This window comes from Polypterus senegalus, chromosome 8 (assembly GCF_016835505.1).
Source record: "Polypterus senegalus isolate Bchr_013 chromosome 8, ASM1683550v1, whole genome shotgun sequence".
Classification (NCBI taxonomy): domain Eukaryota; kingdom Metazoa; phylum Chordata; class Cladistia; order Polypteriformes; family Polypteridae; genus Polypterus; species Polypterus senegalus.
Window position 1 is genome coordinate 89,315,937 of NC_053161.1, and position 22,372 is coordinate 89,338,308.

Here is a 22,372-nt window from a genome sequence, read left to right on the forward strand (position 1 = left end):
CAGGTACAGTGGAACCTCGGGTCACGAACATAATTTGTTCCAAAACTCTGGTCGTAACCCGATTGGGTCATGACCTTAAGTAATTTCCCCCATATGATTGTATGTAAATACAATTAATTCGTTCCAGACCGTACAAACTGTATATAAATATATTTTTTTAAAGATTTTTAAGCACAAATATAGTTAATTACACCATATAATGCACAGCGTAATAGTAAACAAAATGTAAAAACATTGAATAACACTGAGAAAATCTTGAACAACAGAAAAAAGTAACACTGCAAGAGTTTGCGCTATAGCGCTACGAACCACTTGTTAAAAACTTTTTTTAATGAGTTTTAAGCACAGGGGAAAAAAAAGAACATTTGAAAAATCCATAATTTAATAAACCACCAAGAAAAGTAACATTGCAACAATGCATGCTACGAACCGATTGCTGTAAACAGAAGTGAAGTGGAGGTTAAAATACAATAGAAAAAAGGCTTTATTAAGTAAAACGAGGTTAAAACAATGCTCAACTCTGTCTCTTTAAAAACAAGCCCGGTGAATTCTTTAAGTGCCTTCTCAGGCTTATGCGGCCAGCCCTCTCTCTCTCTCTCTCGCTCGCTCGCTCACTCTCTTGTGTGTGTATGTGTGTGTTGTGCTCTCTCTCTCTCTCTCAGTTGCTGCACAAGGAATGCACAAGGAGAGACTAAATATGTGCGGAAATCATTGTCACAAACCGAAAGAGAAACTGGCTTGTTTGTATACCAAATGTGTGGTCATGAACAGATGCAAAAGTTTGGCAAACTTTTTGGTCGTAACCCAATTTGTACGTGTTCAGTGACATTGTTCAGCACATTTTAGGTTATATTCGAGTATATACGGTAATTGCTGTACAGAAGTGACAATATGACACTATGGTTTTACTGACGGTCTGGAAGGGAAAGGGGAACTCCAGACAAGAAAATCACAGGAGCAAGCAGATCACCTTGATTGGCGCAATCACTGGTAAAGTGCCAATGTAGAATCACCAATTATTCTATATTGCATAGCTTTAGGGATTTAGTAGGAAAACTGGAGTACCAGTGAAAACCTTCAATAACATGACGAGATTGTGGAAACTCCATACAGTCAGTAACTGGAGTAGAATTTGAACCTGACCGCTGTGCCTCACTTATATATAATAAAACATACTTAAAAAATCAGAAGAAAAAAAAAACAATTCCTAAACATTATGCATCTGCCATGTAAATAAAAGTAAATGTAATTTAAATATAATATACTTACTCAGGATAATTCCCATTGTCTTGCTCAGATTTTATATTATTAAACACACTGTAATATAAACAATTCATGTTAAATTTAAAACAAACAGACAAACTGAGAATCGATTAGAAGAGGCTAAGAACAAAACATACCAAGTAGAATTATTCAGGGTCATATTTCTTTCTGGTAAATCTACTCTTTAAAAAAAAAAAAACAATTAATTCAATTCCAGTTCTGGTTATATAATAAAGTTTTACAATGAAAATCAGCAGCAAACATTTTTTTGTTGTGACTTACTTTGTTTGACCAAAAAGTTTTGCAAAAGAAATACTTTCATTGCAAGCTACTGTTTCAGTCAGAGTATAGAATGTGGAGTAGACACCATTTGAGATGATTATGCGAGTGCCCGCATTCTTCTTTGTGTGCATGTCTTTTATGTCCAATATGAAAAAGTGAAGACTCATATAAATTTGATTCCATCTGTCTCTCCACTTCCATCTCCATCCAAATATGGTCTTCAACTTTTGTAGCTCCTCATTGGTATGGCTCATACAATTAAGATCCAGCAATGAGGATAAATATTTCATCATCTTCTTAGTCTGACATATCAAACGTATAAAAGGACTACTTATTTGTCTATCAAAAAAAACTAACAAAAAGTATAGCCTGAGAGGTCTAATCTCTCATAAAGTGTAACTACAACTGCTTTCAAGAAATGAGCTGATGGAAATCAAGGATCTGTTAATGGAGAAAAGGAATAAAGTGGATAAGATAGCCAGGCTTCTTTAAAAATGGTGAACTCCTTATGTGTAAACGATAATGAAATGCACTTTTCCAGTGTGCATGCAATCTCAAGAAGAGAATCAATACTTGAACATTTTGGCTTCAGATAAATCCATTTAGTTATTTGTTAGACTTTTGTTTCATGTTTAATCCAGTGACCCATACATGGGCAGAGTAAACTGCTGAGAGAGACTTTAATAATGTTTATACATATGTTTGTAAATTTTTTTTAATATTTATATGGAGATGAATGTATGCCACAATTGTGAATGAATAACTTTAAAAATACCAAACTTGTCCTTTAACATACATCATTTGTGCATATCATTATATAGTACAGTTAGGTCCATAAATATTTGGACAGAGACAACTTTTTTCTAATTTTGGTTCTGTACATTATCATAATGAATTTTAAATGAAACAACCCAGATACAGTTGAAGTGCAGACTTTCAGCTTTAATTCAGTGGGTTGAACAAAAAAATGTGAGGCAACTAAAGCCTTTTTTTAACACAATCCCTTCATTTAATGGGCTCAAAAGTAATTGGACAATTGACTCAAAGGCTATTTCATGGAGAGGTGTGGGCAAGTCTGTCATTATGTCATTATCAATTAAGCAGATAAAAGGCCTGGAGTGATTTGAGGTGTGGTGCTTGCATGTGCAAGATTTTGCTGTGAACAGACAACATGCGGTCAAAGGAGCTCTCTATGCAGGTGAAAGAAGCCATCCTTAAGCTGCGAAAACAGAAAAAAACCATCCGAGAAATTGCTACAATATTACGAGTGGCAAAATCTACAGTTTGGTACATCCTGAGAAAGAAAGCAAGCACTGGTGAACTCAGCAATGTAAAAAGACCTGGACGTCCACGGAAGACAACAGTGGTGGATGATCGCAGAATCATTTTCATGGTGAAGAGAAACCCCTTCACAACAGCAAACCAAGTGAACAACACTCTCCAGGGGGTAGGCGTATCGATATCCAAGTCTACCATAAAGAGAAGACTGCATGAAATTAAATACAGAGGGTGCACTGCAAGGTGCAAGCCACTCATAAGCCTCAAGAATAGAAAGACTAGATTGGACTTTGCTAAAGAACATCTAAAAAAGCCAGCACAGTTCTGGAAAAACATTCTTTGGACAGATGAAACCAAGATCAACCTCTACCAGAATGATGGCAAGAAAAAAGTATGGAGAAGGCATGGAACAGCTCATTATCCAAAGCATACCACATCATCTGTAAAACATGATGGAGGCAGTGTGATGTCTTGGGAGTGCATGGCTGCTAGTGGCACTGGGACACTAGTATCTATTGATGATGTGACACAGGACAGAAGCAGCCGAATGAATTCTGAGGTGTTCGGAGCCATACTGACTGCTCAAATACAGCTAAATGCAGTCAAATTGATTGGGCAGCGTTTCATGATACAGATGGATATTGACCCAAAACATACAGCCAAAGCAACCCAGGAGTTTATTAAAGCAAAGAAGTGGAAAATTATTGAATGGCCAAGTCAGTCACCTGATCTTAACCCAATTGAGCATGCATTTCACTTGTTGAAGACTAAACTTCAGACAGAAAGGCCCACAAACAAACAGCAACTGAAAGCCGCTACAGCAAAGGCCTGGCAGAGCATTAAAAAGGAGGAAACCCAGCATCTGGTGATGTCCAAGAGTTCAAGACTTCAGGCTGCCGTTGGCAGCAAAGGGTTTTCAATCAAGTATTAGAAATGAACATTTTATTTCCAGTTATTTAATTTTTCCAATTACTTTTGAGCCCCTGAAATGAAGAGATTGTGTTAAAAAAATGCTTTAGTTGCCTCACATTTTTATGCAATCTTTTTGTTCAACCCACTGAATTAAAGCTGAAAGTCTGCACTTCAACTGTATCTGAGTTGTTTCATTTAAATTTCATTGTGATAATGTACAGAACCAAAATTAGAAAAAAGTTGTCTCTGTCCAAATATTTATGGACCTAACTGTATATGGGCTTAAATTACATTTATGGACTTATCTATAACTGCTAAATAAGATGAAGTACGGCTGAGCATTTCATTTCAGTTCAGAATTACCTCTGCTCAGATCAGTTGTGGAAAGCAGACCCCTGCCTGCATTTTTGGAATGGGGGGTTTTGGAGATTAGTATTTGACAGGAAAGAATAATTTGTTTATTGGACATTGCCACTCTTTCCATTTGAACCATTGTGTTCATATGGGTAACAATATTAATAGAGCAACTTCACTTAAAAAGAACATAATAAAACAACATTTCATTGTTTGCAACATTTTATTTAAACAAAATAATGTATATATGAAAATTGTTATTGTCAGGAAAACAGAAATAACATTTTTATTACTTAGCAATAAAAGTAGATGCTTTTAATTTTGCAACAGTATGTGATTTCTGCCAAAGGCACAATTTTTCAAGTTTCGATAAAACTTCATAGCAGTGTGGTAGGTTAGCATTGAGGGTAAAATGGTCTGTGAAAAGACCCAACATGCCTGTGTCAGAAGATGTACTGAAGAGTTGGAAATGCTTGTGGAAGACAGTAATGAATGTTCAAAAAACTGTTTGACTAAACAGGATCTCCAATGCAAGTTAAAGGGATGTCAGCTTTGTGTTGTGACCCTACCCCAAGGAGAAAGACACATACTTTAATTTGAATTACATCTATGGTTGGCGATATAAGAGAAGAAATGGGGGAAGCATTAGGGAGGTAAAAGGTATTTTTCATTTCCAGATTTCCTTTTTGTACTCAGATGGTTTAAATCTTCCCATCGGATAAATGAATGATTTCACCACTGTTCATTCTAACAGCTGCAGGATCTTAAATATTTTGTTTATTATATTTTTAGCTGATGTCTTTATTAATTTCAGGATATGTTACAAATCTCCACAGATATGCGTTATAATTGTTACACAGGCAATTTAAAGCTCAAAACCCTACCCACAATTTTCCATCTCCTGCCCAACAGTCACTCCTATATTTGAAATCAAATTTAAATCACCGTGAAGAAAGCAGCAATTCTAATCTTTACACCATGGAGTATAATCCATTGACTTTAGTAAATGCATTTTCCTAATGAGCGAAAGCTTTTCATTACAGCAACAAAAGTAAAGCTGGAACTCGTGCTGGATAGGCTGCACACAGTTCCACTCATATACAGTAAATGTATGGCCAGTAAGGCACCAAAACAACTTTTTGGTTGCTGAGCCAGTGGTCAATATAGAATAGTATATGGAAGAAAATGTAATAATAAATTAGTAAGCAGGTGTGAGCATTTCTCAAAATATTATGTATTTTTTTAAACAATATGAATAATTAAATAGTTCACAACAAATAAAAGATATGCTTTGAAGAGTGAATATCTAGCACCACACTAAGAAGCAAAAAAATGAAGGTCTGATCACTGATGGTGCACCATTCAATGCTTTTCAGGCCATTAGCAGGTAGCATTGAAGAAAATGGTACTCAAAACTAATACTGCCGGTGCCCACCTCACAGGTCATTTGTGGATCTTGTTACAAACTATATAACCTTAAGGAAAAGCTGAAAATTAAAAAAAAAAAGTGGAATAAGTGGTTAAACTTATGCCTCAATTAACAATTTGCCTTAGATGAAACTGAATGCAGGCTTTTGAGTCAGGGTGCTGTAAAATTGTCTCTAGATGTATAAACAGATACATTTATTTATTTTATATTTGACAGAAATGTTCTGCAGCAGTATTAGGATGATGGTGGGCTCATTCCTCTGTTACTCTTGCATCTCACTTGCATCTTACTCCCAGCAAGAGACCCCAGAAAGTATAGCCTATTGCAGCAAGACTGATCACACTTAGCTCTGAATGGGATGCAAGACCATCACCGGATGCATTCATACACCAACCCACACTCACCCATAAACATTTAAATATGTCAGCTATTGCTGGGAGGTATACCGGTTTTTGTTATGATATAGATTTTTCTTATACTGCAACACCGGTTTAAATAGCCTAAACAACATTTGGAACGTAGCGCAGCAGGAAACTGTTTAATGGGGGGACCTTTTCCACTGCTAAACACGCATGCAATGGAGCCATGTCTGTTGTCTGGAGATACTTTGGTTTTAAAACGTCAGATGTGGACTAAACTATTTACTGCAAATGCTGTCATGCTGAAGTTGTCAACACGAGCAATTTGCTGCACCACCTTAGCCGCAAACATGCTTTGTAGTGCTATGAATGTATGGAATTAAGATTGACTCCCTCCACATCCTCAGGTAAAACTGAAACAGCTAGAGGACACTCGAGTCAGGCGTCACTTGTAGACGCGTTTGCTAGAGGTACTGCCTATGACAAAAAAACCAAGCGGTGGATCGAGATAACCAATGCCATTACAATCCATATAGCTAATGTGTCAGTGGACAGAGATTGTTAACATTAACAGAAAGTGTAGTTGGTTTACAAAAAATATTTATTATTTATTCCTTTTCTAAGACAGGTTTGGTGCAATACAACTTTTGACAAGCACCTCTGGATATTTTAATAAGTCTAAATGCCTCTTTGGATGGTTGAAAATATATTGTCAAAATTATAGTTTAAGTTGTTTGCAAAATTTGTTCAATAAAAAGGTTCTACATTTTGACTGCAGCTGTCATGCAATGTGATTAGTGCCACCGCCTTGAAAACTATCACTTTATGGCGCCATGCAAACTTGTATTAATACTTGTATGCACATTAAAATGTTTTTTTCTACAATGTGCAATTCTCATGAAAGTGGAATAGGTTATTCTTAGCCAGTCTATTGCAGTAATTGCAGTGGAAATTCTGGTTAACATCCAATCAAGCATGGGAAAAAAATACCATTGAATACCTTGAAACCGGTATAATTTTGAAAAATACCGTGAAATAGAATTTTGGTCATACCGCCCAGCACTAATGTCAACCAACCTGATAGTACAGTATACCAATGGAGAGTGAAAAGAAATGCATGTCAACAGGTGAAGAATAAACCAACATCGGGAACCAAACTGGGAGTCCACACACTTACTAAACTTTGTTGTGGTGGTGCTGTGGTAAACATTTGAATATTTTTTTGTAAAATAGAACAGCTAAAATGTCTGTGATCCATATTATATAGGAAGAAAACTAAACACACTTACTGTGTGGCATTCAAAATGGTTTCATTCTTTCCTTGCAGGTGTTCATCTATACTGTGGGTATAAAACAAAATTAAGCCAATCAGTCAAAACTTTAGTCTTGAATTGTCCTTTTTTCACGTATTTTCTGATTCAAATTGTTCTTTGAGGGCATCATAAAAAGCTTACCATAGAGCATTAGGTACAACACACAAGTCAACCTGGACATTCTGTTGTAGGATATACACACCTTGGAAAAACATAATAGTACCACAAAGCAAAAAATAGGAACAGTGCAAACAGAAAACTGAATTGAAGTTTACAGCTTCGAGTGTGACACTCAGAAAGACTTGTTCCTATTCAATTAGATACAAATATCTATCGGTTTTATAATTCAGGTCATCCCAGTAACAATGGGTACAAACATTTGCTATATTTAGTACTTAATCTGGGAGACTGAATTACTGGGGAAATTTGTAAATGTCAGTGTTGTATGAAGTATCCAACAGCCATAACTGAATAAATGTTCTGTAACCTTTCTGGAAAGTGACTTAAGTAAAAGTAAAATTTGCCTGAGGAAGGAACTACAAACGTTTCTTCTTATCTTACATTAAGTGTTATTAAGTATCAAAAGTACAAGTAAATGTAGAATATTCCTTTGTTTTATACATAGTCATAAAAGTTCATACAATCTAAAATAATTCAAGCTATGCATGTGAGTCGTATTACAATAACTGAAGTATGAGCTAAGTAAGCACCTTGAAGCAGTGAGATTCAGTGTGAGCAGATATCTTAATGATTTTAACTTAATTCAGTGGGGCAGGCGTGAATAGGAGAGGTGTGCAGAACTTGCCTGCTTTAAGAAGAAAAAAAAATCAATTCAAGTCATCATAAATGTTTAATAAACCTCTTTATCTAAAATTTGTCACTTCTAGTTTCACATTCGTTAGAATGGTCTTTCTTCGTTTTTTTATTTTAAGGGGGCTCCCCCAACTATTTCATGATCTGTGATGTTCTGCATAAGACCAACCAAGTGTCAAGATGAGTGAACTCCTATGGCAAACAGTTTTAACATTTAGTCAGTCTTTTTTGGATGTGACATTTCAAAAGGCAAAGTCTGATATCGAATTCAAAATGCGAATATCAAATTTTAGAAGTTGCATAACAGCTCTTTAAATACTGATATCTTGCCGTTGTCAAATTTCAAAATGTTGAATATTTTGACACGAGAAACAAGGTGATTAAACACTACAAAAGGCTTTCTATAAACTACAGCATGTGAATGCACAAACTCACCTCACTGCTGCCTTCAGTCAAGCTCTGCCCAGTTTGGCAGGTAGCCGCATGCACAACGTCTGATCGTCACAGTCAGCATCGGTGATAACTGAGACTGGAGATCGTGCACTGCCAATATTCATCCCCGACCTCAAACAGTTAGCTCCGCCCATTTCACTGGCTGTCGCAATGTGTGCGGAATTGGGAGTTAGCATACCGGCGGAGTGTTGATTCTACATGTATGCACGTTTTCATGGCGCAGTTGTTCTTAAAGCGGTGGAAAATATGTGAGTTTATTACATTACAAAGATATGACCAGTATTTGTGTAGCCTGTTTGTTTTCTTGTTTAATAATGAAATAATCTAGCAAAATATGTAAGCATAAAAGTAGCGGTTTGGATTTGAAAATGTAGTGAAGGAAAAGTGAAAGCAGACAGAATACTTTATACAGTAGAAATATTCTCAAAACATGCTTAAGTTAGTAATAAATTACAAAACCCTTATAACATGCTCTCATAGACAATACTTAATCTGTTAATCCAATTCAGAGTCATTAGAACCAGTGGCTATTATGGGAGCACCACATACAAGGCTGGAAACAACCCTGGAAGACGTGCCAGACTATTAGGGCCCATTTACACAGCACACACATCCATGGGGTTCATGTGTTATTGCCAATTAATTCCAATGTTTATACGGATAACATTTTCAAAGATGCTTAATGCAGTTCAGGACAAGGGGGCCTATCACAGCAGCACTAGGTGCAAGGCAAGAAACAGCCCAAGACAGAGCACCAGTCCACTGCAAAGCCTATTTATTTACATACACACCCACACTTACACAGAGACAACTTTTAACCATTGGGATATCTTTGGGGATTTGTAGTGAGAAATCATCTTTTTTAGTTAGGCAATAAAAGCTTTCATTTTACTTGACTTCTCACTACATTCAAAATGGCTAACATTGTACAACACCCTAGTACCATTTGAGGATTTGGAAAGAAAACCAAGGTACCCAGAGGAAAGCCCTTATAGACACAAGGAGAACATGCACACTCCCCACAGATGATAAACCCACACTGCAAAAAGTGGAATCTAAGCAAATAAAATGTTTTTATACCAATCCATTAAATCTTGATTTCGTCACTGACTGTAACATTTATTGATTAATCAAGTTAATGTATTTATATTTAGTAGGAAAACTGGAGTACCAGTGAAAACCTTCAATAACATGAGAAGATTGTGGAAACTCCATGCAGTCAATAACTGGAGTACAATTTGAACCTGCCCGCTGTGCCTCACTTATATATAATAAATAAGAAAAAAACCAAAAATTCCTAAACATTAAGCATCTACTAAGCAAATAAAAGTAAATGTAATTTAAATATAATATACATACTCAGTATAATTTCCATTCTCTTGCTCAGATTTTGTATTATTAAACACACTGTAATATAAACAATTCATGTTAAATTCAACTCATATTGCTCTATAACTTCTTTTAAAATGTACACTTTTTATTTTATATACCTAGTCTATTTTTAACTTGTAATTTTTTTATTATTATTTTTAATTATTTTTAGCTTTATTGGATCTAGGCTGAGTGACTTGTTTTTCTCGTCATACACATTTCATTGTATGTTGACCGTGTGTTAACCTATATATGACAAATAAACCTAAACCAAAACTTAAACTTAAAATAAACAGACAAACTGAGAATTGATTAGAAGAGGCTAAGAACAAAACATACCAAGTAGAATTATCCAGGGTCATATTTCTTTCTGGTAAATCTACTCTTGGAAGAAAAAAAAAACAGTTAATTGAATTCCAGTTCTGGTTATATAATAAAGTTTTACACTGAAAATCAGCAGCAAACATATTTTTCTTGTGACTTACTGTGTTTGACCAAAAAGTATTGCAAAAGATATACAGTACTTTCATTGCAAGCTATTGTTTCAGTCAGAGTATCACATGTGGAGTGGACACCATTTGAGATGATTATGCGAGTGCCCGCATTCCTCTTTGTGTGCATGTCTTTTATGTCCAATATGAAAAAGTGAAGACTCATATAAATTTGATTCCATCTGTCTCTCCACTTCCATCTCCATCCAAATCTGGTCTTCAACTTTTGTAGCTCCTCATCGGTATGGCTCATACAATTAAGATCCAGCAATGAGGATAAATATTTTATCATCTTCTTAGTATGACATATCAAACGTATAAAATAACAACTCATTTGTCTAACATAAAAAAAACTAACAAAAAGTACAGCCTGAGAGGTCTAATCTCTCATAAAGTGAGAGGCGTATCGATATCCAAGTCTACCATAAAGAGAAGACAGCATTAAGGTAAATACAGAGGGTGCACTGCATGGGGAAAGCCATTCATAAGCCTCAAGAATAGAAAGGCTAGATTGGACTTTGCTAAAGAACATCTAAAAAAGCCAGCACAGTTCTGGAAAAACATTCTTTGGACAGATGAAACCAAAATCAACATCTACCAGAATGATGGCAAGAAAAAAGCATGGAGAAGGCGTGGAACAGCTCATTATCCAAAGTATACCACATCATCTGTAAAACATGGTGGAGGCAGTGTGGTGGCTTGGGCGTGCATTGCTGCCAGTGGCACTGGGACACTAGTGTTTATTGATGATGTGACACAGGACAGAAGCAGTCGAATGAATTCTGAGGTGTTCAGAGAGATACTGTCTGCTCAAATCCAGCTGATTGGGCGGCATTTCATTATACAGATGGACAATGACCCAAAACATACAGCCAAAGCAACCCAGGAGTTTATTAAAGCAAAGAAGTGGAAAATTCTTGAATGGCCAAGTCAGTCACCTTCTTAACCCAATTGAGCTTGTATTTCACTTGTTGAAGACTAAACTTTGGACAGGAACCCCCACAAACAAACAGCAACTGAAAGCTGCTACAGTAAAGGCCTGGCAGAGCTTTAAAAAGGAGGAAAGCCAGCATCTGGTGATGCCCATGAGTACAAGACTTCAGGCTGTCATTGTCAGCAAAGGGTTTTCAACCAAGTATTAGAAATGAACATTTTATTTCCAGTTATTTAATTTGTCCAATTACTTTTGAGCCCCTGAAATGCCAAAGGCACAATTTTTCAAGTTTCGATAAAACTTCATAGCAGTGTGGTAGGTTAGCATTGAGGGTAAAATGGTCTGTGAAAAGACCCAACATGCCTGTGTTAGAAGATGTACTGAAGAGTTGGAAATGCTTGTGGAAGACAGTAATGCATGTTCAAAAAACTGTTTGACTGAACAGGATCTCCAATGCAAGTTAAAGGGATGTCAGCTTTGTGTTGTGACCCTACCCCAAGGAGAAAGACACATACTTTAATTTGAATTACATCTATGGTTGGCGATATAACAGAAGAAATGGGGGAAGCATTAGGGAGGTAAAAGGTATTTTTCATTTCCAGATTTCCTTTTTGTACTCAGATGGTTTAAATCTTCCCATCGGATAAATGAATGATTTCACCACTGTTCATTCTAACAGCTGCAGGATCTTAAATATTTTGTTTATTATATTTTTAGCTGATGTCTTTATTAATTTCAGGATATGTTACAAATCTCCACAGATATGCGTTATAATTGTCGCACAGGCAATTTAAAGCTCATAACCTTAGCCACAATTTTCCATCTCCTGCCCAACAGTCACTCCTATATTTGAAATCAAATTTGAATCACCGTGAAGAAAGCAGCAATTCTAATCTTTACACCATGGAGTATAATCCATTGACTTTAGTAAATGCATTTTCCTAATGAGCGAAAGCTTTTCATTACAGCAACAAAAGTAAAGCTGGAACTCGTGCTGGATAGGCTGCACACAGTTCCACTCATATACAGTAAATGTGTGGCCAGTTGAATTGTCTGCATTTCCTAAGGCTGTAAAAGATGCAAACCAGACACCCTTGAAAGAACCAACATTAGCAAAGGGAGAGAACCCAGATTCAATAAAGACAAAACGCCAGCAAGGCACCAAAACAACTTTTTGGTTGCTGAGCCAGTGGTCAATATAGAATACTATATGGAAGTAAATGTAATAATAAATTAATAAGCAGCTGTGAGCATTTCTCAAAATATTATGTATTATTTTTAAACAATATGAATAGTTAAATAGTGCACAACAAATAAAATATATGCTTCAAAGAGTGAATATCTAGCACCACACTAAGAAGCAAAAACTTAATAATTATGATATTCAATGAAGGTCTAGGGCGGCACGGTGGCGCAGTGGTAGTGCTGCTGCCTCACAGTTAGGAGACCTGGGTTTGCTTCCCGGGTCCTCCTTGTGTGGAGTTTGCATGTTCTCCCCGTGTCTGCGTGGGTTTCCTCCCACAGTCCAAAGACATGTCGGTTAGGTGGATTGGCGATTCTAAATTGGCCCTAATGTGTGTTTGTGTGTGTCCTGTGGTGGGTTGGCACCCTGCCCAGGATTGGTTCCTGCCTTGTGCCCTGGGATTGGCTCCAGCAGACCCCTGTGACCCTGTGTTTGGATTCAGCGGGTTGGAAAATGAATGGATGGATGAAGGTCTGATCACTGATGGTGCACCATTCAATGCTTTTCAGGCCATTAGCTGGTAGCATTGAAGAAAATTGTACTCAAAACTAATACTGCTGGTGCCCACCTCACAGGTCATTTGTGGATCTTATTACAAACTATATCACCTTAAGGAAAAGCTGAAAATTAAAAAAAAAAAGTGGAAAAAGTGGTTAAGCTTATGCCTCAATTAACAAGTCTCCTTAGATGAAACTGTATGCTGGCTTTTGAGTCAGGGTGCTGTAAAATTGTCTCTAGATGTATAAACAGATATATTTATTTATTTTATATTTGACAGGAATGTTCTGCAGCAGTATTAGGATGATGGTGGGCTCATTCCTCTGTTACTCTTGCATCTCACTTGCCTCTTACTCCCAGCAAGAGACCCCAGAAAGTATAGACTATTGCAGCAGGACTGATCACAATTAGCTCTGAATGGGATGCAAGATCATCACCGGATGCATTCATACACCAACCCACACTCACCCGTAAACATTTAAATATGTCAGCTTTTGCTGGGAGGCATACCGGTTCATTTCGAAAAAACTGCTTTTTATTTTTGTTATGATATGGATTTTTCTTATACTGCAACACCGGTTTAAATAGCCTAAACAAAATTTGGAATGTAGCGCAGCAGGAAACTGTTTAATGGGGGGCCTTTTCCACTGCTAAACACGCATGCAACGGAGTGCATGTGTTAGTGGAAGTATTGCACAGTGAAAATGGACAGAGAACATTCCAAAACTGAAGCTGTAGCAGACGACAAAGTTGAACATGATGACACAGAAGAACGTTTGCCGAAAAAAGGAGCCGTGTCTGTTGTCTGGAGATACTTTGGTTTTAAAAGGTCAGATGTGGACCAAACTATTTACTGCAAATGCTATCGTGCTGAAGTTGTCAACACGAGCAATTTGCTGCACCACCTTAGCCGTAAACATGCTTTGTAGTGCTATGAATGTATGGAATTAAGATGGACTCCCTCCACATCCTCAGGTAAAACTGAAACAGCTAGAGGACACTCGAGTCAGACGTCACTTGTAGACGCGTTTGCTAGAGGTACTGCCTATGACAAAAAAACCAAGCGGTGGATCGAGATAACCAATGCCATTACAATCCATATAGCTAATGTGTCAGTGGACAGAGATTGTTAACATTAACAGAAAGTGTAGTTGGTTTACAAAAAATATTTATTATTTATTCCTTTTCTAAGACAGGTTCGGTGCAATACAAATTTTGACAAGCACCTCTGGATATTTGCGCCATGCAAACATGTATTAATACTTGTATTCACATTAAAATGTTTTTTTCTACAATGTGCAATTCTCATGACAGTGGAATAGGTTATTCTTAGCCAGTCTAGTGCAGTAATTGCAGTGGAAATTGTGGTTAGCATCCAATCAAGCATGGGAAAAAAATACCGTTGAATACCGTGAAACCGGTATAATTTTGAAAAATACCGTGATATAGAATTTTGGTCATACCGCCCAGCACTAATGTCAACCAACCTGATAGTACAGTATACCAATGGAGAGTGAAAAGAAATGCATGTCAACAGGTGAAGAATAAACCAACATCGGGAACCAAACTGGGAGTCCACACACTTACTAAACTTTGTTGTGGTGGTGCTGTGGTAAAAATGTGAATATTTTTTTGTAAAACAGAACAGCTAAAATGTCTGTGATCCATATTATAAAGGAAGAAAACTGAATACACTTACTGTGTGGCATTCAAAATGGTTTCATTCTTTCCTTGCAGGTGTTCATCTATACTGTGGGTATAAAACAAAATTAAGTCAATCAGTCAAAACTTCAGTCTTGAATTGTCCTCTTTTTCACGCATTTTCTGATTCCAATTGTTCTTTGATGGCATCATAGGAAGCTTACCATAGAGCATTAGGTACAACTCACAAGTCAACCTGGACATTCTGTTGTAGGATATACACACCTTGGAAAAACATAATAGTACCACAAAGCAAAAAATAGGAACAGTGCAAACAGAAAACTGAATTGAAGTTTACAGCTTCGAGAGTGACACTCAGAAAGACTTGTTCCTATTCAATTAGATACAAATATCTATCGGTTTTATAATTCAGGTCATCCCAGTAGCAATGGGTACAAACATTTGCTATATTTAGTACTTAATCTGGAAGACTGAAATACTGGGGAATTTTGTAAATGTCAGTGTTGTATGAAGTATCCAACAGCCATAACTGAATAAATGTTCTGTAACCTTTCTGGAAAGTGACTTAAGTAAAAGTAAAATTTGCCTGAGGAAGGAACTACAAACGTTTTATCTTATCTTACATTAAAGTGTAATTAAGTATCAAAAGTACAAGTAAATGTATAATTTTCCTTAGTATTATATATAGTCATAAAAGTTCATACAATCTAAAATAATTCAAGCTATGCATGTGAGTCGTATTACAATAACTGAAGTATGAGCTAAGTAAGCACCTTGAAGCAGTGAGATTCAGTGTGAGCAGATATCTTAATGATTTTAACTTAATTCAGTGGGGCAGGCATGAATAGGAGAGGTGTGCAGACCTTGCCTGCTTTAAGAAGAAAAAAAATCAATTCAAGTCATCATAAATGTTTAACAAACCTCTTTATCTAGAATTTGTCACTTCTAGTTTCACATTCGTTAGAATGGTCTTTCTTCGTTTTTAATTTTAAGGGGGCTCCCCCAACCATTTCATGATCTGTGATGTTCTGCATAAGACCAACCAAGTGTCAAAATGAGTGAACTCCTATGGCAAACGGTTTTAACATTTAGTCAGTCTTTTTTGGATGTGACATTTCAAAAGGCAAAGTCTGATATCGAATTCAAAATGCGAATATCAAATTTTAGAAGTTGCATAACAGCTCTTTAAATACTGATATCTTGCCGTTATCAAATTTCAAAACGTTGAATATTTTGACACGAAAAACAAGGTGATTTAACACTACAAAAGGCTTTCTATAAACTACAGCATGTGAATGCACAAACTCACCTCACTGCTGCCTTCAGTCAAGCTCTACCCAGTTTTACAGGTAGCCGCATGCACAACGTCTGATCGTCACTGTCAGCATCATACAGAGTTAGAAACGCATAGTTTACGTTCAAAATGTAACATGGTGCTTGTTTGGTTACTTTTGGCAGTGACCTTACTCTAGTAATCAAACTCCATAGCATGATAACTGAGACAGGAGAGCGTGCATCGCCAATATTCATCCCCGACCTCAAATAGTTAGCTCCGCCCATTTCACTGGCTGTCGCAATGTGTGCGGAATTGGGAGTTAGCATACCGGCAGAGTGTTGATTCTACATGTATGCACGTTTTCATGGCGCAGTTGTTCTTAAAGCAGATGAAAACATGTGAGTTTGCTAAATTACAAAGATCAGCCTAGTATTTGCGTAGCCTGTTTGTTTTCTTGTTTAATAATGAAAGAATCTAGCAAAATATGTAAGCATAAAAGTAGTGGTTTGGATTTGAAAATGTAGTGAAGAAAAAGTGAAAGTAGACAGAATACTTTATACAGTAGAAATAGTCTCAAAGCATGCTCAAATTAGTAATAAATTACAAAACCCTTATAACATGCTATCATACATAATCCTTAATCTGTTAATCCAATTCAGAGTCATTAGGACATGGGAGCACCAGGTACAAGGCTGGAAACAACCCTGGAAGAGGTGCAAGTCTATTAGGGCCCATTTACACAGCACACACATCCATGAGGTTCATGTGATATAGCCAATTAACTCCAATGTTTATACGGATAACATTTTCAAAGATGCTTAATGCAGTTCAGGACAAGGGGGGCTATCACAGCAGCACTAGGTGCAAGGCAAGAAACAGCCCAAGACAGAGCACCAGTCCACTGCAAAGCCTATTTATTTACATACACACCCACACTTACACAGAGAAAACTTTTAACCATTGGGATATCTTTGGGGATTTGTGATGAGAAGTCATCTTTTTTAGTTAGGCAATAAAAAATGATGAATGATGAATTAATAAGAGAACAGTGCTAACGACTGCATCACTGTGCTGCCCACCTTATAGCATTTACTTACATACACAAACACAAAAAACAAGATAAGCAATCATTACATCCAAAAATAATTATAATGTACATACATTTATGTTAATTTCCAGTTAATGCAGAATAAATATATGGACAACTAACAATAAAAGAGAAAAAAGAGCACACGTCCAGATGGAGAAATGTAAACCAATTCATAGTTTTGCTGACCTGACTAACTGGCTGCCCTTCCACTTTCAGGCAGTTTAAAACTTCATGTGCATATGCTAAAGTTCACATTTTAATAAACTAAAATGAAAGAAAAAAGTCTGATGTAGTGCTGAATTCTAAGATTTCCACCCGCAGAGTTAAGGTAATGTCACCATAATTAATAACTTAATAACCTTTTCAGGGTTCATTGTTATTTGCACCTTTGCCAATTCTTTGTTAATTGACACTTTTATTTTAATTGATTCCAAAGCATTTTGGCAAAATGAACATTTATTTTCAACCCCCCATAGTCTAGTTCAGTATCCCTGGGGATGTAGTTTTTTCTGATAGTGTTAGGTTAAAGACAATAATCTGCCCAGAATGGGATACTACACCAATGCAGGAGTACATTCCAACTCCATTATGAAGGAATAATGTAAAGTCAGCAATTAACCAAACACATTCTTCTTTGTAATGGGAGAGGAAACCCAGTTTGCAAACTCCATATAGGTAGTGCTAGGTCCAGGATGTTGGAGTTGTGCAGGAGCAGAAATAACCACTATACTACCCACCTGCCTCACTTACAGAATCATTTTTCTAAATTTCCTATAAGAACAGTATTTCTGTCTTCAAATAATGAGGGCAAAACTAGGTTCACCTCCACGTAATGGTTGAAATAAAATACTTTGGGTGATCTCAAGTAACATAAAAAATGAACATATCTATCAATACTTAAGAGAACAAGCAGAATGAAAGTCAAACCATGCTGTGGAGGCTTAGACAGATGTATGAGTTATACTGTAGTACAACCCTAAGCTAGATGAGCAGGTTAAAAGATGGATCACCTCCAGATGGAAATGCTCCATGAATGTCAAGTTATTTCCTTTCAGTAAAACATGCCTCAGCATACAATTTTAGCTTTCTATACTGTATTAATTTGCATTATATTTGAAACTGAATATCCCCAGTTTACTTACTTTGCATCCTCGGTGGTAGAACGTTTTAGGGATGCTGTATCAATACCTCGTGGACAAACCAAAGAACAATTCAGAGTAAGCAAACACAGGAAAAATGTAAGGATCATTCTGGGAAGGCAATTGAGAAAGAAAAGAGAGATTAAAAAGTTATCTAGATGGTCCCATGAAAGATCAGTCCTGGAGGAGCTCAGCATTACTAAACCTCAGCAATCAGGAGCCCTTCAGCAGATCGTGAAGTGAGCTATGCTGACTGTGGGAATGGAGTTCATTTTGCAGGGGTGGGTTAAGAGTTAATGTTTGATTTGAACTGTTTACAAAGTTCTCTTCACAAAACAAACACGTCTTTTCCAATCTATTTTACCCCTTAGAGACAGTAACACTAGATTGGAGGCACAATAATTTTTGGTTATTGCTACTGCCTTACAGAGCCTTTATTCCAAATTCAGTCCATGTATGTGTAGATTTTAATAAGCATGGTCTCCTTTGGACACTGAAGGAAAGAAGCCTGGAACCCTTGGATAGGATGTGTATAAATCAATCCATTAAAACATCTGTTGAGGTTGAACAGAGGACAACAACATTTATTTATATAGCACATTTTCATACAAAAAAATGTAGCTCAAAGTGCTCAGCGTGTAAAACGGTTTGCGAGGGGTATCCCATGGGATCCTTAAAACAATCCTTTACAACTGAGGTTAAAACACAATGAAGTAAGCAGTCTTTAAAAACCAAGTTTTCGGTTACGACGTACGGCCGCGTGCACCATAGCAAACTGTTTTACACGCTACATACAGCAATTCGCATCCGCGACAAACATGCGTCTTTTTAGATGCTCCTGCAGGAACACGGAAAGTCTACGTGAGTCACAGGTGCATCTGGACTGTGCAAAGACGACAATGACTCAAGTGACGAGTTGGAGGTGGGCAAATGAGCGATGGCGGTCTGCCAGTTTTCAGTCACGGACGATTGTGTGTTGGTTCGTTCCGTGTATTGTTACAATGTTGCTTTTCTTGCTGATTTATTACATTACTGATTTTTCAAATGTTAATTTTCTCCCTGTGCTTAAAAATCATTAAAAAACCGGCCTGATTATGCGGCGTATGGTGCGCCGCGGGTCGGCTAGTTGATAATTATTTATTTACCTATTGCATACCTTTTTTCAAAGCCTGCTCAATCATTGGCTGGAGCTTATCCCAGCAAGCATAGAGCACAAGGCAGGAACAATCCATGGACAATGTGCCAGTCCATTGTAGGGTAAACACACACTCACAATCACACACACACACACACACACACAAACATATTAGGGCCAGTTTAGGTTGCAAACCCACCTGCTCTGTATGTTTTTCAACTGTGGGTGGAGCACCCAAGGAAAACCCACACAGTCATGGGGAAAACATGAAAACTCCATGCAGAAAGGCTCCTTACTGTTATGCAGCAAGCACTACCCCCGCACCACCCTACTATTTATTTACTTTACCCTAAACAAATTTTAAGTATGGGCTATATAGTATATAAAAAATCTGTTGCTTATTTTTGTAGTAGTAAATGATGCTTAACAACAGCACATATTACCACCAATACTCTGATTTTCTTCTTCAGCCTGTGAATAAGGAACTTGTAACAACAGAATTGTTAACCTAGTAAATGTCCCCAAGTTCAGTACATAACACTGAAGGTTAGACACACAGGAACTCTAGAGAAAACAGACAGTTTGGCAGTCCTCAGTCACACTTCGGAGAGCCTGCAGGGAAACCTGGTGCCACTTGAGGAGAGTTCCTTAGGGGTACCATTAGGCTTTTGAGTAGTGGCTGAGTAACCTCAAATTGCTTTCAAAAGGTTAACCAGAAGGGGTCCTGGATGCAAGTGTAAAAGCCACTTTCATTCAGTATATATGGGGGCTTTGAGTTGGGAGGTAGTCACTGATAAGGCTTCAATAAACAACAGGAAAAACAGTTTCCTAGTTCTGTGAAGGGTGTTAGCCAAAACTGTACAATGAATAAAGCAAGTGGTATTTGTATTTATGGAGGTCAGAAGGCTTACACTTTGTTATTTTCATCTGATATGTGTTTTCTTTGGTTCTTGCTTTGATGGCTTCCCTTGGCTTCTTTTATTATTAATTTTGGTCATTCTTGTCATTGTTTTGGTTTAGGAATGATTAATGATCACTGTGACAATGCCGGTCCCATACTGACTCCCTCTTCCCACGTGGAAGTCTGCTGAACCAACACCATCGATAGTTATGACCGAGATGAGCTGACAAATGAGGACAATTTTCTGATGAAGCCAGAGGATGGTGGAAAAAGTGCTCAAGTGCTTTTATTAAAAGAAAAGTCAAAACACAAGTAAAACCAACAAAAGTGTCAATTGTGCAGTGTTCTAAAAGTACATAAACAAAACCATAATCCAGAAAAAATTAGGGATAAAAAAAAAAATCAATAAATAAATCCATTAAATATCCAAGGTTAAAATGCAGTCTAACTCCTCCTGATCTCAGCCCACCTCCTTCTCACTTTCCCCTGCTCACCCATTGCTTGCGTAGCCAGTGGAGACTCAGCAGACATGAGCTCCTTTCGGCCGACCTCCAGGCATTACGGCCAGACCGTCCGATGTCGGCTCTCCTCCCTTCTTCCTTTGCGCTCACGTGGTCGCACCTTGGATGCCTAGGGAGCGCACCAGCTTTGCTCGCCACACTCCACCCAAATGTTCAGTGGGGCAAAGTAGCCCCTAGAGTGCCACAGCTAATGCTCCGTAACGGGGCCCCAGCTCGTGCTGCCTCCTCCTACCAGGTGGCCAGATCATCATTCCCAAGCTTGTCTTTCATATCCTTTAACCTACTTTGCTTTCGATCTCTTTTCCTTGTGTCGACATGTATATATACCCTCGCATCTCTCTGGGCATAGTGCCTTAATTACACACCGCAGGAAGCCAATGGAGCAATTGAGAACAATCGCACCCGCACATGCAGGTGCGATTCGCTCCAACTACCTCATTAACTCCCCGCGGCCGTGCAATCACGCCCATGCAGAACTACACAGCTCTATGGATTTAAAACTGGCCTTTTTTTGAAGCCGCGGACCTGCTACACCACAAGCACCCCTTATCATCCATATTCTAAAATATGTTAAAGTTAAATTGTAGTGTGTACTTAACTGGCCCAGTGTTAAAGTGTGCCTGATTTACAGTTAATTTCCAGCTTTAAACCAGAGATAGATCCTTTGTAGTGCCTTAAGAGGGTTTAGAGACCAGAGGGAGAATCAGATCATCCATACACTTAGCCATTTTTTTTCCATCTCAGGGTAATGTATATTGGGAACTCAGTAGTTCAAGGCAGAAACCAACCCTCAAAGGGACACCAATACAGAACCCATTGATACACAGCCTGTATTTAAGTTAATATTTCCATTGCACACATCGTCATATGCTTGTGGGGTCTGATTGCTACTTGCAGCAAGTCCGATGGAGGCAGGATATAAGGTCAAAGTCACGTCTTTGATCAGTACAAATAGTTGAAAATGCAAAATAGTAGGAACAATTCAGATGTCTCTTTTTCTTTATTTTCCACACATCCAGGAAGGTTTCAAAGTTCACATGGAGCAGCCAAGAGCAGGGCATTTGATGTGTAGTACCTGTTTGTGAAGAAGTTAATCAGTAATAAAATGATTGTTGAAATGCAATGTTATTTGCAATAGGAATGTACTGAATATGCTGCTTCTGCTTACTGCCATGGATTTAATCTGATATTATATGAAATGTATAAAATTATAATGAAGTAAAGAATTTTTGAAAACACTTAAAATTGTCAGATGTTGTTGAAATATATTTACCTATAAAGTATACTTTTTGGTTTTTTTTTCAGACCCTTTAGATTGTTTCTAATTTTTATACCATTATAGGGATGCAGGATCTGGTGGACACTGGGAGATTCCCTTAGATGAGACTTCTGTCCATTCTAAGGTGCACTGATTCTCATTTACAAGTTACTATGCATGGAGAATATCGATAAAAATGCAAGGACAATGTGCACTCTCCAGCCAGACAGTGGCATGCCTGGGGATGGTATGGCAGTGGAGGTAATCAGTGCACCATTTGTGTACCACTGTGATGCATTGAGTATTTAAAGTATCATTATTGATGTCTGAGATGAGCTTGTGCCGTGTCCAGTTTCCTCCTACCAAATTCCTTGCATGACCTTAAATTTGAATTATG

At 37.5% G+C, this 22,372-nt stretch overlaps 1 protein-coding gene across 13 annotated transcripts in view; it reads right to left on the bottom strand.

Annotated features, from left to right (window-relative positions):
- LOC120534120 overlaps window positions 1-18,438 on the bottom strand; it is a 62,157-nt gene extending 43,719 nt beyond the window's left edge. For 10 of the 13 annotated variants that reach the window (XM_039761424.1, XM_039761423.1, XM_039761422.1 and 7 more), the window contains exons 1-8: window positions 18,366-18,438; window positions 18,164-18,271; window positions 14,693-14,743; window positions 10,167-10,211; window positions 9,816-9,863; window positions 7,167-7,217; window positions 1,401-1,445; window positions 1,270-1,317 (exon numbers count right to left, since the gene is read on the bottom strand). In XM_039761424.1, the coding sequence (XP_039617358.1) occupies window positions 1,270-1,317; window positions 1,401-1,445; window positions 7,167-7,217; window positions 9,816-9,863; window positions 10,167-10,211; window positions 14,693-14,743; window positions 18,164-18,270 (395 nt within the window). In that variant the 5' untranslated portion in view covers window position 18,271; window positions 18,366-18,438. Of the gene's footprint in view, window positions 1-1,269; window positions 1,318-1,400; window positions 1,446-7,166; window positions 7,218-9,815; window positions 9,864-10,166; window positions 10,212-14,692; window positions 14,744-15,964; window positions 16,161-18,163; window positions 18,272-18,365 lie in introns of those variants that run through there. The other 3 variants (XM_039761418.1, XM_039761426.1, XM_039761425.1) reach the window with 3 other exon arrangements.
- Between the last annotated feature and the right edge of the window lie 3,934 nt (window positions 18,439-22,372).